Source organism: Dermacentor variabilis, chromosome 7 (genome assembly GCF_050947875.1).
Source record: "Dermacentor variabilis isolate Ectoservices chromosome 7, ASM5094787v1, whole genome shotgun sequence".
NCBI lineage: Eukaryota > Metazoa > Arthropoda > Arachnida > Ixodida > Ixodidae > Dermacentor > Dermacentor variabilis.
In genome coordinates this window covers 170,264,060-170,277,847 of record NC_134574.1, presented here as the reverse complement: position 1 = coordinate 170,277,847, position 13,788 = coordinate 170,264,060, and the positions used below count along the sequence as shown (strand labels likewise).

At 42.5% G+C, this 13,788-nt stretch overlaps 1 protein-coding gene across 7 annotated transcripts in view; it reads right to left on the bottom strand.

The window, feature by feature from the left end:
* The window catches only part of LOC142588484 (calpain-B-like), a 154,980-nt gene that overhangs the window by 30,452 nt on the left and 110,740 nt on the right, over nucleotides 1–13,788 (bottom strand). For all 7 annotated transcript variants that reach the window (XM_075700278.1, XM_075700276.1, XM_075700274.1 and 4 more), the window contains exons 9-12: nucleotides 12,040–12,215; nucleotides 8,047–8,213; nucleotides 3,536–3,753; nucleotides 3,345–3,387 (exon numbers count right to left, since the gene is read on the bottom strand). In XM_075700278.1, the coding sequence (XP_075556393.1) occupies nucleotides 3,345–3,387; nucleotides 3,536–3,753; nucleotides 8,047–8,213; nucleotides 12,040–12,215 (604 nt within the window). The remainder of the gene's footprint in view (nucleotides 1–3,344; nucleotides 3,388–3,535; nucleotides 3,754–8,046; nucleotides 8,214–12,039; nucleotides 12,216–13,788) is intronic.

Here is a 13,788-nt window from a genome sequence, read left to right as displayed (position 1 = left end):
CTTTATAATGGCATCACCACCCGTCTTCTGCTTTTCCAACTTTACTGGCTTACCAACTGTTCGTGTGGGGTTAAGACCGACATTATCAGTGTCCCAGAAGCAATTTTACCAATATAGCTTGACTTTGCATTCCAGCAAAGACTGTGCTAATTTTAAAAAAAGGTGCAGTATAAATAGATTATCACTTTTGGGGGGTACTGGCAACGCTGAGACATCATTTTCACTAGACTGAATTTATGTGATAATGACTGATTAACTAACTAAAGCTCACTAGTTCGTTCATCTCATCTGTTCAAATTAGTTACTTTAGTTTACACTTTGCAATTATAAAAGTGCAAATGCAAATGCATTTGCATTTGCAAACACCCGTTTCTTGTAGAAATTCATGTTTGTCTCTTCTGCATATGCATTTGCTGTCGTTATTATGGCGCACAATGACATACTTATTTGTAATGCAGTCATGACTATTATGTTTTTGATCATGCACAGAGACACAACAATGTTTTGATCATGTGCCAAGCTGGTGTTGCCATGTGAGGTCTTTTGGGCACGTCAAATTCAGCTTTTAGTCCAAAATGACCATCCAGTTCTGTTTCTTTTACTAGAAAATGAAGACTGATTTGATTTGATTTGAAGCTGGTCAATGCTCAAGGCATGCCAACTTAGCAGGCATCCTGAGGCAGCTACAATATGGAGATGTTTGTCATCAAAACCTGCCACAATATACAGTGATCTATGCTTTTATTCTAACAATGTGGAAAGAAGAGTTTGCTCTTACGGCTAATATTTTCACTGAAAACTCCAAGCAAGATCTAACGTTTCGGTCCACATCATTTTGTGGAGCACTTGGCATCTTTTCTTAACTGGTTCGTCCGGGGGAAAAGACATATACTTGTTCTCTGCCTCTTGCCAACTAGAAAACTGGACAAACCAGTGAAGCAACAATACCAAGTGTTTCACTGAACGATGCAAACCAGTGGTAGGACAGAGAATGGATGTTAAAGAATTAAATATCAACTACCAGCAGCCCTTAATAAATTACACCTGTGTAATTTATTAAGGGCTGTGGTGACATTCACAGGAACACCATGAAATGGAAAATTGTCATCCACCCAACTGCAGCATAAAGCTACAAAGGAAACCCAAATGACACAGATACACCAGTGCTATGATTAATTAATTGATTTCATCATGCATGTGAAGAATTTGTCACTATTTTTATAATCATGTCCAGCAAGTTGTAGATAGTCATTTTGGTGTTTGTATTATTACCAACAGTTCAATGTATATCTGCATTTGTTTGCTGTAATTAAGCTGTATTATCTGGTTTTGCTGCTGCCGCCCCTTGTACATCACATAGGGGCTTAGTTTGCCACAAGGCAAAGTCTGTGTTGGTTTTTTGACTGTGCTTCTTGTATAATCCCACATTTTTGTTGAAGAATTTCAGTGAAAAAGCAGCATTAAGCAAGAGCTTCTTTTAATGTTCTTACAATAAAAACACTCATCCCTTTTCATGATCATGAAGCACATTCTGGCTCTTCATTCAGTTAATGATGCCTGCACCATATTACCCAAAAAACACCGCCACAGACGGAGTCTTTTAACTTTGAGAAATAGTAAACATAGCAAGACATAGTGCTAGAGGTAGTTTGCTCAAAACACAAGATACAGTGTTGAATGCATCTGCAAGGTGTGTTCTGAGCTGTGAAAACTGTCAAACAGAAATAAGCGAAGCTAACACGGTTCTGACTGGTATCAGCATTTACCAAATGCACACATAGATATAAAGAACATCAGATATAACAAAGCTACACCTTTATGTGGGATATGACTGTTAAAAATGAGGTTTGACTGTACTAGACACAAGTTCATTTTACTCCGCACTGGTTATAGCCCAGTAAATCCTTACTGTGGGGGACTGCAATACGAAGCCGAATCGAAACTGTAACAAAATGTAAAGCAGCAGTAATACAGGTGAAACAATGAAAATGCCATTGAGTACATTAAAGGGGCCCTGCAACACCTTTTGAACATTCTAGCTGCTTACCTAGTTACTAGAGAATGCTGTCGTTAATGTACTATATTTACTCTAAAGTAGGTTGAACACTATTATAGGTCAACCTCAATATAACGAATTCACTGAAACAAAAAAGTAATTCCAATATAGGTCAACAGACATTTTTTTAGAAAAAGTAAATAACTTTGTACATGACACACCTTTATTTACTGCAAGCTCGACTACTATATCTCTCTAGTCAATGCCACAAGCTGCATCATTGGAAATGCCTGGGATGCTTTACAGGTGTTCTTGGCACGCTGAACAACAGCGTCTTCAGTGCCGTTGAGTGCTTTGGATATGCAGCATTTCTCAACGCCAATCTGGAGAATCTCTAGACTGGCTTCACGGAGGGCGCAGTGGTACTTTCGCTAGCTTTGTTTACGAATATAGGTCGACAGCTCATTTTGGGTAACATTTAAAAAAAAGTAAAAAATAAAGTTTGACCTATATTACACTAAATTAAAATCTGGGGTTTTACATTCCAAAACCACGCTTTGAATATGAGGAACGCTGTAGTGAGGGACTCTGGCTTAATTTTGACCACCTGGGATTCTTCCAACATGCACCTAATGCACGGTACACAGATATTATTGCACTTCACCCCCATAGAAATGTGGGCATAGCAGTGATCTATTTTCGAATAAATACGGTATGAGCCTAGTACCATTACTGTACTTGCAGCAGTCCTTGCAGTTTCATTCAAATGACCACCTGCTCTTTCCTTCACCATACTAAAATCACTGACTTCTTCTGAATCGTTTGAACACGAGAGCTATTAGCAGTATTTATTTTGACATTATGACTAAGCAGTGCATTCAGCAAGAGCAGGACTGGAGAAATTTCATCACTGACGAGGCAGATCAGCCATCTTGTGATACCACGGCACTGAGAAATGGCTTCCGAGATGGGGTGATGCGACGGCGAGTCGCAACACAATAGTGAGGTTATGTTGGTATAAAAGGTTATCGGGGTGACACACAGATCACAAAGAGCACCGTTTCATGCAGGTGCAACGTCATCACTTCGAGCACAGTTTGAACGATGAGAAAGAGGGAACGTTATGATGGTGTAGCAGTAGCAGTATCTCATTACCCATAACTTGCTTCATACAAGGCGCATTACAATATATATTTTAGGGAAACATTGTGAGAAGATTCCATTTATTGGCAAATACGTTCTCTACGTTTCACAGAATGTGTTGCAGGGCCCCTTTATGATCTTGTTTAAGGTCTTGTCAGACCATCTAACAAGAAGTTGCTTAGGGATAAACCAATAATGTGCTTACATTATCGGCAGGAGGAACAATGGCAGGAGGTACATCATGTTCACTAAAATAGAGAGAAGAAAAGAAAAGTAAGCACACCTATACAGATGGCATAAAATCATGGAAAGCCAGGATTACAGATACACTGCACAGTATGTCTGTATGCAGCAAGCACACAAAGCCAAAAAGAATGTCAAGAGAATGTCACATACTGGGAAATGTTCCTTTTTTCGGTGAATATTCGCAGGAGGAATTCTCCCGTCTGGTTGGGCTCGAAAGTGGAGGGCACCACGCAGTAGGTGCCGGGAGGCAGGTGGAAGCGTGTCGTCACTTCCCTCGAATTGATGAATGTGTGTGACCGTGCCACCGACGGGTTGTACTTGAAGAACGTCATATCCAATGGCGTCGGACAGTTGTCGGGGTCGTCAATCTACCATAAGGAGGGACACCGAAAAATGTCACTTGCCCCCACCAGAAATGAGTCATCATTGTCTTTCCACGTATTGCTTTTCAGCACATACAACCCGCACAAGAAATTCAGAAAATTTATCGGCAATCTTGTAGACAAAACCTTGGAACAAAGACAAACATCAAAATTTTTGCTGTGGGGTGTAGCATACGGCTGTCCTTATTTTAAATTTTTGTCTTTTTATTCATTCATTGATACTGCAAAACCCTACCTAGGATAATTATGGAGAGGGTCAGAGGTCCCCCCCCCCCCCAAAATATGATAGAGTTGTAAGGTTCAACACCCCAAAGCTGCACAGTGTAGCGAAGAGCTCTGGATTAATTTTGGCCACCTGTTAATGCTCACCAAAATCTAATATGCACAACAAGGTTCTTTAATTCCACTTCTATTGAAATGAAGGTACTGCAGTCAGGAATCGAACCTGTGACCTTGTACTCAGTGCAGCACAGCCCCTGGGTTACCACAGCGGGTGGTGAGATCATGCTCACTTTTACGTCATCTACACGTGCAGTCAGCTAAAAAATAACACAGAAGCACATATACCAAGTTATAAAAATTATGAAATGCTTATATAAAGCTTATTAAAGATCATAAACATCCTCTTTGTCAACAACATGACCAGATAGTGCATTCCACATTTTTATCACACCAGGGAAAAAAAATTCTGGTAGAACCTACCTCAGGATAAATGTCAACACTAATGTGATGAGCATTGAAATAGTGTAGCGACATGCCATATTGCCACCGCAGATATGTGTCATGTATGGGCGTAAGTGCAGCCGGACTCCTCTCTCCTGCTTTCCCCTCCAAACGTTGCGCCATCTAGCAAAGCTGCCCCGAAGTCCATGCGTGTGTGTTAATAATATTAACAGACACGCCACAAGCGGACTTCACAGCAGCATTGCTAGATGGCGCAGCATATGAAGAGAAAAGCAGATGAGAGCAGTTTGGCGGCAGCATACACGCCTCACTATACAGTCAATGTTCGCGTTTTCGGGCTCCCTAGGGGCCGTGAGAATGATAGGGCAGCCTGAAAAAATGATTACATGCCTTTCATGACCTCTAAGGGCTCAAATCACCACAGGCATGTCTGAAATAGATCTGTAGGCATGCCAGTACAATTATTAGACATACTGGTGCTCGTATGGTGACAGGAGACGGAGGGTGCATGCATGTATAAATAAGGAATACATATTGTGTCCCGTGATAGTTTCCCCTTTTCACTCTTGATATGATTTGCCGCAATACATCACATATGCTTCACTGCGTAACATCACTGTATTAGGTTTTTATCGCACAAAAAGGGACGAGAGACAGAGATATGACACAGTCTGTCTCTCGTCCCTTTTTTGCGCTAAAAACCTACAAGTTATGGAATACCAACATGCCCAAACATATGCTCTGTCATTGTATTGTGGTGAAGCTGACTTTTTGGGAACCAGCACTATGTAAGGCCCTTGCAACCCATGCATGTCGGCAAGGGACACCCTGGTGACATGCTGCGTACATTTCATGTACATATGCCAGGGCCTTTTGCACAGTTTGCAACCTGTATTATGGTTGTAGCACACGCTGTGCAACAGATGCAACGAGCAGACAGCGCCCATGCATCAACAACAGATACACTGCGTGCACACATTACATGTGCAAGCACATGTGCAGAAGTACAGCGTGCTCCTCATTCTTCTAAGCCTTCCATCTAGAGCAAGGGGGTTATTGCACTAACTGAAGTTTTCAAAGTAAATTGCATCAGAAAACTTGAAAAGTAGGACGTATACACACGAGCTGCACACACAATAGCTTCGGATTGTAATTAGAACATGCAAAAAAACATAATTCTGTTATGAGGAAACTCAGACAAAGCCTCAATCGCAGGACAAATATTAATGTATGTCAAAAATAGCCCGTGTGGAATTTCTTAGGGACATTCATGGTAGGATATCCAAAACAGGTCCATGCGCGATATCCTTGGGGCATCTGCGGTTGGATATCCAAAAATGGATGTCCGGCAGATGTCCTATCTGTCTCTTAAATTGTCCATAGACATTAAGACATGATTCAGACATCCTACGAACCAAGTGTTTTGACTGAAAACCCCTCCTCTCTCTCTTTGGTGTTGCTGATAAAGCTGAATTCCATGACTGACCTGATCGCAGGTGAATCAGTCACGTAACATGTGACATGAATCGTATCAATTCACAGCTAACAAAAAATTTGAATTATATTATGGGCTAGGGTGGTTGCTTGGGCTAGTTGGTAATTCATGATCAAAAATAACGTACAGCGCAAAGGACAAGGACAGCGATAGATGACATACACAGCGCTGACTTCCAACAATATTGTATTGCGTTGCCACATCATGTGTATATATACAAGAAGAGGCATGCGCAGAAAATGTACGACAGTCACATGGGGTGTTCTAACAGCAAGTCATTGAACTAAGAACATGGTTACCTGAAAAAAATTAAAAATATAAAAAAAATATATGGGCATTACGATTTCTATCTGTTTAGATACGAGACTTCAGCAGGGGTCAGCGCGATTGAGGGCGCACTAACGCAAATACTACCAAGTTTTCTGATGAAATCAGCTTCCACAATTTCCCTGGTGAGCTGAGAGCTATGGGGTTTTAGTGACCACAATCTGATTATGAGGCATGCCGTTGTGGGGGACTCATAAAATGTTTACCTCCTGGGGTTCTTTAATGTGCACCTAAATCTAAGCACACGAGTGTTCTCGCATCTTGCCCCCCCCGCCCTTGAAATGCGGCAGCCATGGCAGGAATTCAATTCCACGACTTCGTGCTTAGCAGCTCAACACCACAGCCACTAAGCAACCACGGCAGGTTCACAAGATAGAGGACAGAAATGCGGATGGAGCAGCCCTCGCATGGGCAACCGTGATGGAGCAAATGCAACCGAGCCGAAAATCTCGGCGGGGATTTGGCTGTACACCGTGTCGCGAAGCACTTCATGCAGACCGAGGGATCATCGCAATAACAGGTTACATACGAGCTTGCCTGCTCCTCATATACTATTCACTAACTACTACACACAAAATAGCAAATGTAAAGAGGAGAATGGGCTACCATAAAGTAGAGAGAAAGGAAGCTTCGACATAAACACGCAGGGGAAGAGAGAGGGCGAGAGTCTCTAGGAGATAACGAAACTTTGAATGGCGGAGGACCTTTTGCTTGAAGTTGTGGGGTGTCTCTCACACGTGCTCTTGGGACAAAGGAACGACAACACAGTAGTGCAAACAATCACAAGGGCATTTATTGCACCTTTCATAGATCAATGCATGCTAGCCGAGTTGCTATCCACAGAACATGCCGATGGGCGCGTGACAAATCCTAGAAGTCCAACTCACCGCGACCGCATAGCGAGCGAATATGTTCGCCCCATGCTGGATCCCAACGCCTGGTCGTTCGCGCGTCCTGTCACGCGAACGGCGGCGCATTCCAAAGCGGCCACGCGAGACGGTCTCGCAGAAGCATGGGTCGGCGCACGCGTGGCACGGCACGTCCGTCCCGCTTGCTGTCCCGTCCCAAAGAGGAAGCGCCTTCCGCTCCCGCAGCCATAAAGTAACCCCGCCGGTAGCAGCGCAACACTCGCGCCATCTCTCGCGCTGTGCGTCAACCACATCGACCGCCGCGGGCGTCACGCAGGCCACGCGGCGAAGCGGGATTGCAGGAGATGGGGGAAAACAAGATATCTGGGGATGCGCGCGAGTCGCGCATCCCCACAAAGTGTGGCTTCACAGCAGGCAGCAGCACACTATCGTGATGCCATACCTCTAGGCGATATTTGCATATAACTTGCATGCCGAATTTAATGTGTTATTTCTTTTAAATTTTTGTACGAGTTATATACGCAAAAACATTGTGTTGAGGTTCCAAATACATGGTGTTCTATGGGCAAAAAGTTATAAAAGGTTAACTACTTCGTTATACTATTAATAATTTCATTGTATTGAAGTTCATTATGTAAAGGTTAACTTATATCACATTAAAAAGAAAGGGTCAAACTGCATCAGTGAGTTTTCATTCACTGTACAATTAATAAATCACCTTTTCCCACAACTACTTGTCTCGGTAGCCATTAATAGGTGAGCCTTTCACATGCCATGTCATTTCGGTGTTGTGTTCTGTACATTTCACCTAGTTGCATATAAAACCCTGTGTTAATTTACTGCAAACACGAACTTGCTTTAGCTTATAGGCTCTCTATAAAACAAGCAGGTGAGCTTCCTCACCTTGTAGATGGCAAAGCCAATGGTAAGGAACAGTCCTGCCCCTAGAGTCCTGGCTGCCCGCCTATTCTTCTGCATGAGTGCCACGATCAAGGTGCAGTTCTGCTCCTCATCGTCGTCGTCTGGGTCCTCCAGTGTGATGAAATACTGTGGATTCACCCAGAAGGTATCTGCACAAATCAGGCTAGTGCTACAGACACTTGTGTCCAGGATGTACACTTGGGTAAGAGCTGAAGATAACTGAAGCAAGGATGGGACCTGCTCCTGACAGCTCATTCATTCTAAGCGAATTAAGAAGGTCTAGATATACGATTACAAACGCACATAAAAGTGTACAGGAAAGGCATGGTGGCTGCAATTAAGCGAGCTTGATCTTGGCCAGTGGTATGTCTAAAATTGGCAGAAGCTTGACATTTGTGGTCTGTGCTCGGATTTTTCATCTTTCTCATCAGGAAAAGAAGACCAGATGTTTAAGACCAGCTAATCCTTTCACCACTGTCATGACAAACGTCTTGACAAACACGAAATGATTGCCTCATCTTCTTTTATATTGGCAACATTGTCATTACATCATTTTGTCATGGAAGCAGAAGGCAGCGTCTCATAGTTCTTTTCACTTTCTATTCTATCAAGTGCGCTGTTTCAACACTGATGCTTCTGCAGCAGCAAGCAAGGACTGCACTGGCAGAGAAGAGAGACCTGTACCTTTGAACAATGCAGCACATGCAAGGCAGAGGACAGAAAAGAAAGAAGGCCACACACCTTTGCCATCCATAAAACATAAGGACATAACAGTACCACAGAAAACAATGTAGCATCAGAAAGAAAAGGTGCAAAATATTTACAGTACTACTTATTCCCAAACTGTTCGAGCTTTGTGAGCATTGTGAAAATTAAGAGTTTCTCAAAAACTGAACCACTTTCAGGGCACTTCAACTTCCACTGAATATAAGAAGGCCATGCTATCATTTTACACTGCATCATTTGATTTCTCTATATAACCAAAAATATGGTGCCTCCATTCCTCTGTATTAATAAAGTAAATAAAGTAATAAAGCCTGTGGATGAGAGTGAAGCAGAGCAGACTGAGCTGAATGTTTATCTTATTTTATTTCTCTTTCAATGTGAAGAATTCTTTGCCTCAATCTTGAACTTTCTGTTTACCAGGTTTCAAGTTAGCATCTGACTTTGTATCACTTTCAGGAACAGTCCAGTTAACACAGCACACCATCTTCAGGATCAATTCATAACAAAACAGGTTGTAACGTTCCTTTGTCAGAGTAAAATAAATCAGTCAAGTACATCAATTCAAGTAGGCACAGTTCATGCGGAATGTCGTGTAAGATAACTGAAATTTAAAATTGGGTGGAAATATATATTGTACTTTATTAGACATATGCCCTTCTGACTGTCATAGACACTGAAACATGGAGTGCCAGATTTTCAAAACAAAATGACACAAAAATTAAACTCTGGTCTTAACAACACATGTACAGGTATGGCCACTGCTAGTGGGAGCATGGAGCCCTATGGCATTGCTCCGCAGAGTACCGCACCACCGGCACCTCAAAAAGTTTTGTGGTGCAGGCGCAATCAAAATGATTGGCGAAACGCCGGTGAGTCGTCTGCTATGGCAAGTCTTCTGTCAACACTTCGCAAGGCGCTGGTAATGGCGCTCTGCGGAGCACTGCCATGGGCTCTCGTTCAACCGCTAGCAGTGGCTGCACCTGTACAAAGCAATATCATATTTTATGCAAAACAAAAAAATCTAATTCTAGGGTTTTATGTGCCAAAACCACAATCTGATTATGAGGTATGCTGGATAAATTCTCTGGATAAATTTTGACCATCTGGGGTTGCACTCAATGCGTGGTGCATGAGCGTTTCTCCATTTCAGCCCCATCGGAATGCAGCTGCCACAGCAGAGATTAAACCTATGACCTTGAATTCGGCAGCACAATGCCATAGCCACTAGGCTACCATGGCAAAGTGCATGCTAAACAAAATTATAACATTGTGCCTCTGTGTGTGCCCACACTGCAGTGCTATGCCTGAACACAAGTACAGTAGAATCTCGATAAACCGAAATCGCTTAAACGGAATCGCCGCTAAAACAGATCAGTCGTCTGTAGTTTGGTTGGTTTTGTATTCACATAACGTAAAAAAAACTTTCGGTAATCGGAACTAAAATTTACGTGTCACCATGTACACGGAACCGAAAATGAAACTTCTTGGCAGACCCATTGTCAGTTTTTTCCGGTTCCGGCTGTTTCTTGTTTTTAGTCGTAAGCCTCACCTCGTTGGTAGTCAGCCGTGTTTGCACAACGAATGAGCAGTTCTTGTGTTGTGTTAGCGCAATTCTTATTCTAGTCGTTCGTCAGTTCAAGTCGCCAAGGTTACAGGGCTTAGCCCCCGCCACGTCATTCGTGCCGTGGTGGTGCCATTCGTGCTTCATTGCCAGGCATCCGACTAGCAGGATTTGTCTGAATGTGATGGTGAAGATGCCCTTGACAGGCAGGAGGTAGTAGAGCAGTGTGCTTTAAAGGAAATCCATCTGGACTTTGATGAGTACGTGCATATCGATGGTGATGTTGTGACTTGCCCTGAAAACACGGTGGAGAGTATTGTTGCTGAAGTATGTGATGAAGAAGAAAGTGAGCCAGAAGAGGAATCTGAAGGGGTAGCTACCGTGGAGCCTACCACACTGCAAGGAGCAGAATCAGCTGTGCAGTATCTCAAAAATTTTTTTCTGAAGGAACCAGGGTCTGAAATGTTTGTCCAAAGCTTAAGTGCCATGGAAAAAACAATCCTAAAGATGCAGTTCCAAGGACTCAATCAAAGCAAAATTAGTGCACTTTTTAGTGCACAGTGACTAATTGTTGCCAAATAAACTTTGTGAGTGCTGCACCAAAACCTCTTGCAGTTTTCTTCGTTTCTGAAAAACTTATCAGGTACATTCACCTTCTAGTGCTTAGGGTTCCATAAAATGGTATTAAGAGTGCACGCACATAAATCTGCACTTTTGCACATCTGTCTCAGTAAACGGAACTCCTGTTAAATGGAACTAATTTTTTCGGTCCCTTGGAGTTCCGTTTATTGAGAGTCTATACTGTACTCATTGTGGCACATTATGTTTAGTTCATGCAGTTTATGCATTAAAAGGCATCAGTATTCTCACAGTGGGTGGGAACTGTGTAATTTTTGGCCAGAGCCTTTTTTTTTACAGTGGTAAAGCAATCATTCTATGTTGGATTCAAGACTGTATTTTAGACTGCCAATTCATCTTTGTTCCAAAGCAATGATAAGATGGTGGGGGATGCTATAATGCTAGGCTCTGAATTAATTTATGACACCTGAAGTTGTTTCATGTGTGCTAAATTCTCAGAACATGGTCATTTTGTCACTCCATTCCTACTGACACCCAGCTGCCATGGGTAGGAATGGAAACGCTCCACCCTGAACTCAGCAGCAGATATGTTCTCAAATGCACTGCAAACAGCATTAAATAAGAGTGAATGGATGGTTATATTTGAGACCAAATCAAGTATAAAGCAAAAGGTAATGGCAATAAATCACATATGGATACTTGTAGAAGATTTTTGTTTTTATTAGTTCTGCAACCTAACCGTTTGACTGATCATTAGAAAAAAAATTCATACACTTGCATGTCCCTACTGTTAACCCATATACCTTACATAAGTGACAGTGCAATTGTGGTTTAGGACAACAGAGAGGAAAGATATCTTACGTTCCTATATACAATATCTTATACTGTAACAAATTAACAATAGATAATAGTGCTACAGGATAGTATTTCCAATGACGAAGAGCCGAGCAGTAAGAAGACGACGACGACGATTAGAAGCTAGCGTGGGCTGTTGCCTCTTGGCCAAGCGCAGCGTATTTTCTTGTAAATATACTTGTACATAGCTTTTCGTTTGCGTCTTCCTATGTAACAATAGGATAACAAATAAGATTTAACACAGTTATACGAACCGAGGTAGTTTCTGCAACCTCCAGCAGTGGCACCTCGAACCCAGGATCCTTCAAAAATGGACACCTCCCACTTCTTTTTTGATGAGTCTGAAAGTACTTCACTGTCCAGCGAGTCGGGGCCCAAGTTGCAGATTTCTAGAAATTGAAACTCCCGCACAAAGTCCCTTTCTGACATCCTGAAACGAAACAGAAGTGGAGGAAAAAAACAGCAATGAGAACTTATTTTATGCTTCTAGTTTGATTAAAAGTCTTTGTGTGTGTGTTTTTCAGACCAAAGGCTTTGTCCTCAATTGCCTTCTCGGAGGCTCCGCCTAAGAGAACCGTTAAAACCTTTGAGTACACGAACCTCCGTCCCATATTTGGGCATCACAGTCACACCGGTCACCTGGGCTAATCTCTTTAAGGCAAAAGCCTTAAGTGGCTCATTGCAATGGCTCAGACCTAAAAAACATGGCATCTAGTCGAGTGGTATAAAATGTCATCATCAGCAATGGCTCATACTCCTTTAAGGCAGAGGCTACAAGTGCTCAGCAAAGTGAAGCGAACAGTGCATACATTCATTGAAATCACCCATGTAACACACAGAAATGCATATGTTTCAATAAAGAACAAGCTCAAAACAAGCACGCGGACTGTGTTCTCGCGAAACAAGCGTGCTGTGTTCTCACGTGCCTAGTTTGCGTTAAAGTGAGAGGCAGCACAAAGGCAGCACAGCGTGCCACTTCTGCTGCTCTTCATCACACCAGTGTTCTGACAGTGAGTGTCTGCGGTCGTTAAGCAAGATGTGTTCTTATTTACCTGTGTACACATGACAACATGGTTGTTAATATTTATACTTTTTGTGCGCAAACAAACAGGGACGAAGAATAGGGGCAACACAAGGACGAGCGCTTTCTAACAACTGGTTTTATTTTTGAAGAACTACTTACTTAAATACCCACAGATACCCAATAAATAAATACTTAAATACCCAATACCGTCTGCTTCCGGTGGCCTTTTTAACGTGAAGGCTTTTCGGGACTGGTGCAGACAGGCAAATATTGTGACTGAGGCTATATGGAACCATGTTCGTCGAAAATTGCCGAAGAAGAAGAAAAGGGAAGTGCCAGAGGGACGCCTTCTAATAATAGGGGGTGCAACGGTGGAAGAACGGCATCAGCAGGTTCTCAAGTTGGGGCCAAAGTTCTGCGTGGAACTAAGGATCGACATCGTCGACAGGTTGGCACTTACAAGGGACATTGCCAGGAGTGTACCAGAGAAAGAAAAAGATCGATGTGTGGTGGAATGTGTGGACGTGGTAGCTAAAGCTTCGGTAAGCGATAGATCCAGGCCCAATGTTGATAGGACTGCTAAGTATTTGGTTGAGAATAATCTGCGTGTTATTCAAGCAGACAAGGAAGGCTTTCTGGTTGTTGTACCAAATGATTGTTACTTAGAAAAAGCTTTCCTAGCGGTGAACAAGTGCTTTAAGAAATGTGATGTGAATGTAGAAAACGTTAAAAAGAAGGCGGTGGAGCTATTGAAAAAATTTGACCAAGATAAGCTTGCATCACGTGTAAAGAACTCAAAAGGAATGAAATTGGAGATACTTTTTACGGCAAAAACCCACAAGCAAGCAATTCCGTTTAGGCCAATTGTGTCCGAGAGAGGGTGTTGGCAAGTTCTGGTCACGGAGTTCTTGCAAAAAATTTTGAATTCCCTAGAAGTGCAGGATCCGTACATATTGAAAAACTCTGAAGGCCTTGTGGA